At 35.1% G+C, this 3,701-nt stretch overlaps 1 protein-coding gene across 1 annotated transcript; it reads left to right on the forward strand.

The window, feature by feature from the left end:
* The first annotated feature begins 380 nt into the window (after nt 1-380).
* Nucleotides 381-1,976, forward strand: LOC135092009 (protein FAM200C-like). The gene is made up of 3 exons (XM_063990120.1): nt 381-839; nt 967-1,263; nt 1,464-1,976. The coding sequence occupies exons 1-3, from the start codon at nt 381-383 to the stop codon at nt 1,974-1,976; spliced, it is 1,269 nt and encodes a 422-aa protein (XP_063846190.1).
* Nucleotides 1,977-3,701: the final 1,725 nt, after the last annotated feature.

Genomic DNA, 3,701 nt, shown 5'->3' on the forward strand with positions numbered 1-3,701 from the left:
GTGTGTGTGTGTGTGTTTGCTACACTATATTGTTAACGAGAGTTAGATCTCACGCTGTAGTAGCATATATATATATATATATATATATATATATATATATATATATATATATATATATATATATATATATATATATATATATATATATATATATCTTTTATTTATTTTATTATATAATTATGTGTTTATATTGTAGTACGAACAGTGTTATCTCTGTTGTGTTTGACAGTTTTTTTTTCTTTTTCTTTTCACAGATTTGATGGAAAATGTCGTCTGTCAAAAAAAGGAAATGGAATGATTCATATGTAGGTTTTGGTTTCACCTGCGTGACAGAACGAGATGGAACAGAAAGACCCCAGTGCATGCTGTGCAATTTGGTTATGAGCAATGGAAATTTGAAGCCATCAGGACTGAGGGAACATTTCGAAAGCAAACACAGTAGTCATGTTGGCACATCGCTTGAGGCTTTTAAGTTGAGAAGAGTTCGCTATGATCAGAAAGCAACTCTTTCATCATATGGGTTTTCTGCTCCAGGAAAACCTCTTCTGGAAGCCTCCTACAAAGTTTCGTACATGATTGCCAGAGAAAAGAAGCCCCACATAACAGGGGAGACCCTCGTAAAACCTTGTGCGCTGGAAATGGCAAAAATTGTGCTGGGAGAGGAGGCCGCGAAGCAACTAAGTCAGGTCTCCTTGTCGAACGACACTGTACGCCAGAGAATTAAAGACATGAGTGAAGACATAACAGCCCAAGTTGTCAACGAGATTAAACAAAGTCCTGCAAAAATTAGCATGCAGATCGATGAATCAACGGACGTGTCAAACCACAGTCAATTGCTTGTATTTGTACGATATGTACATGAAAAGAACATCAAGGAAGAGTTTTTATTCTGTGAAAGACTTGAAACAACAACCAAAGCAGTTGACATATTCAAACTGATCCAATCTTTTTTTTGATCACCATGAGCTGTCATGGGATTTGATTGGGTCTATTTGTACGGATGGCGCTCCTGCCATGATTGGCAAAAAATCTGGATTCATTGCTATGGTCAAGGAGAAAGCTCCACATGTGCTCACCACACACTGTGTTCTACATCGCCAAGCTCTGGCATCCAAAACATTGCCAAAGAAATTTAAAGAGGCGATGAGAATAGTTGTGCAAACAGTCAACTTTATTCGTGGACGTGCATTGAATCAGAGGCTGTTTAAAAAATTATGTGACGAGATTGGAGCGGAACACGGAGTGTTGCTGTACCACACAGAGGTACGTTGGCTGAGTCGTGGCAGTGTTTTCACACGTGTAGTGGAACTTCGCGATGAAATTCTCGAATTTCTGAAGCATCAACAGTCACCTCTAGCAAATCATTTTGAAGATGAGCAGTTTATTGTTAGCCTTATTGTTTATTGTTGTTGTTAGAGTTTATTGTTTTCAGTCTTCTCAATGATCTGAACACATCAATGCAGGGAAGGGATGTGGATATCATTCAAGCCAGAGGAAAAGTTGTTGCATTCACAAGGAAATTACCTATCTGGAGTCGCCGTGTTGAAAGCGGAAACCTGGCAAACTTTCCAATCCTTGACAATATCCTTATTGGAGATGGTAAAAAACTATCTGTAGAAATAATTCAAGAAGTCAAGAATCATTTGGAAGTTCTAAGTACAAATTTTGAGGGTTACTTTTCAGATATTGATGATCTTACCATGGAGTCGAGTTGGATACTAAATCCTTTCTCATTTGATATATCAAGAATGAGTGATAACGATTTATCAAAGGATGATTTCATTGAATTCCAAGAGAACCCAAGAAAGAAAGCTGATTTCGAAAGGGCTGGGATGGATGCCAAGCATTTTTGGTGTGAACAAATCTCTGCTTACCCAAGTTTGGCAATTAGGGCAATGCATGTTTTGGTTCCCTTCACAATTACGTATCTCTGTGAAACAGGCTTCTCTGCATTATTAAATATGAAATCAAAGTAGAGAAATCGACTTGATGTGTCAGATGACATGCGAGTAGCTTTGTCAGTAACTGTACCACGATTCCATGCTTTGATAGCACAAAAACAACAGCAAATATCTCACTAGATTAGTAAAAGTCTGTTTCATGTAGTCGAGGTACTAAAAACTTGCACATTTATGTTGTTCATTTTTGTGTAATAAAACGAAACTATAACTTTATTAATTTTGCTTTCAGTAAAAAAATATAATAAATTATCAATGGTTGTTTTTATGTAGTCGAGGTACTAAAAACTTGCATACTTATGTTCTGTTCTTTTTTACAAATAAAATGGAACTATAACTTTATTAATTTTGCTTTCAGTAAAAAAAATAATAAAATTATCAATGGTTATGTTTTTATGTAGTCGAGGGACTAAAAACTTGCACATTTATGTTCTGTTCTTTTTTTTTTTTTTTTTTTTTTTGCATAATAAAACGGAACTATAACTTTATTAATTTTGCTTTCAGTAAAAAAATAATTAAATTATCAATGGTTATGTTTTTTTCCTAGTAATCCGTATCTAAAGTACAGTAAATTCAAGCGATTGAAATACTCGTATCTGGAAGACATACTGGCAAATAATAGGATTGGTGATAATTATTTGAACAGTCAAGTGAAGGGGGTATGGGACCATATTCGACAATCCATTGGGGGTATGGAACCATCAAAAGGTTAAGAACCCCTGATATAGAGAAACAGGACAACATTACAAAAAACGTGTAGTTTGAGTGTTTTCACGTTGCTAGGGATCAAAACGCCAAAATTCATGCAAAATACCCTATTTAGAGAACATTACGAGAACATTACGAGAAACGTGTATTATGAGTGTTTTTGAGCGTCTTATTTATCAAAACGCTTAAACGCATGCAGAGAGAGAGAGAAAAAAAAATTTGCCAGAAATGTGTATTTTGAGTATTTTTCACATTCTTAGATACGAAAAAGCTAAAATGCATGGAAAACTTTTTATATGGGAAAACGAAACGACATTATCAGAAACGTCTCTTTTGTGTGTTTTGAGCGACTAAAAAAAAGGGAAAATATCCTATATAGGAATAAAAACATTATCAAAACTTTTCTTTTGATTGTTTTTGAGCTTGTTACGTACCAAAACGCTTAAACGCATTCAAAACACATTTTACGGAGAAACAGAATAACATTACCAAAAACGTGTATTTTGAGTGTTTTTGAGCTTATTACGCCAAAATGCATCCAAAGAATCTTTTATGAGGAAACGAAAAGACGTTAAAAGAAACATGTTTTTGAGTTTCTTAGGTACCAAAACGCTAAAAAGCGTAAAGAGAACTCTCTCTCTCTCTCTCTCTCTCTCTCTCTCTCTCTCTCTCTCTCTCTCTCTCTCTCTCTCTCTCTCTCTCTCTCTCTCTCTCTCTCTCTCTCTCTTATTATGTATTAAAAGTTCAAGCAAAGCAAAGGACATGGGGAAACGAAAGAGCATTAAGAGAAACATGTATTATGAGTGTTTTTGAGCTTCTAATGTACCAAAACGCTAAAACGCGTGAATAGAACTTTATATGGAGAAACAGAACAAACTTTACCAAATTCGTGTACTTTGAGTGTTTTCACATTGTTAGGAAACAAAACGCCAAAATGCGTGTAAAGTACCCTATATTGGGAAAGAAAAGAACATTACGAGAAAAATGTATTGTAATTGTTTTTTGAGCTTCTTGGTTACCTGAACGCAAGAATAG

Source organism: Scylla paramamosain, chromosome 39 (assembly GCF_035594125.1).
Source record: "Scylla paramamosain isolate STU-SP2022 chromosome 39, ASM3559412v1, whole genome shotgun sequence".
Taxonomy (NCBI): Eukaryota; Metazoa; Arthropoda; class Malacostraca; order Decapoda; family Portunidae; genus Scylla; species Scylla paramamosain.

Coding starts and splice junctions, on each gene's coding strand:
- LOC135092009 (XM_063990120.1), top strand. CDS start 381: ATGAGCAATGGAAATTTGAAGCCATCAGGACTGAGGGAACATTTCGAA. Junction 840..966: donor CAAACCACAGTCAATTGCTT/GTATTTGTACGA, acceptor GATCACCATGAG/CTGTCATGGGATTTGATTGG. Junction 1,264..1,463: donor TGTTGCTGTACCACACAGAG/GTACGTTGGCTG, acceptor ACATCAATGCAG/GGAAGGGATGTGGATATCAT.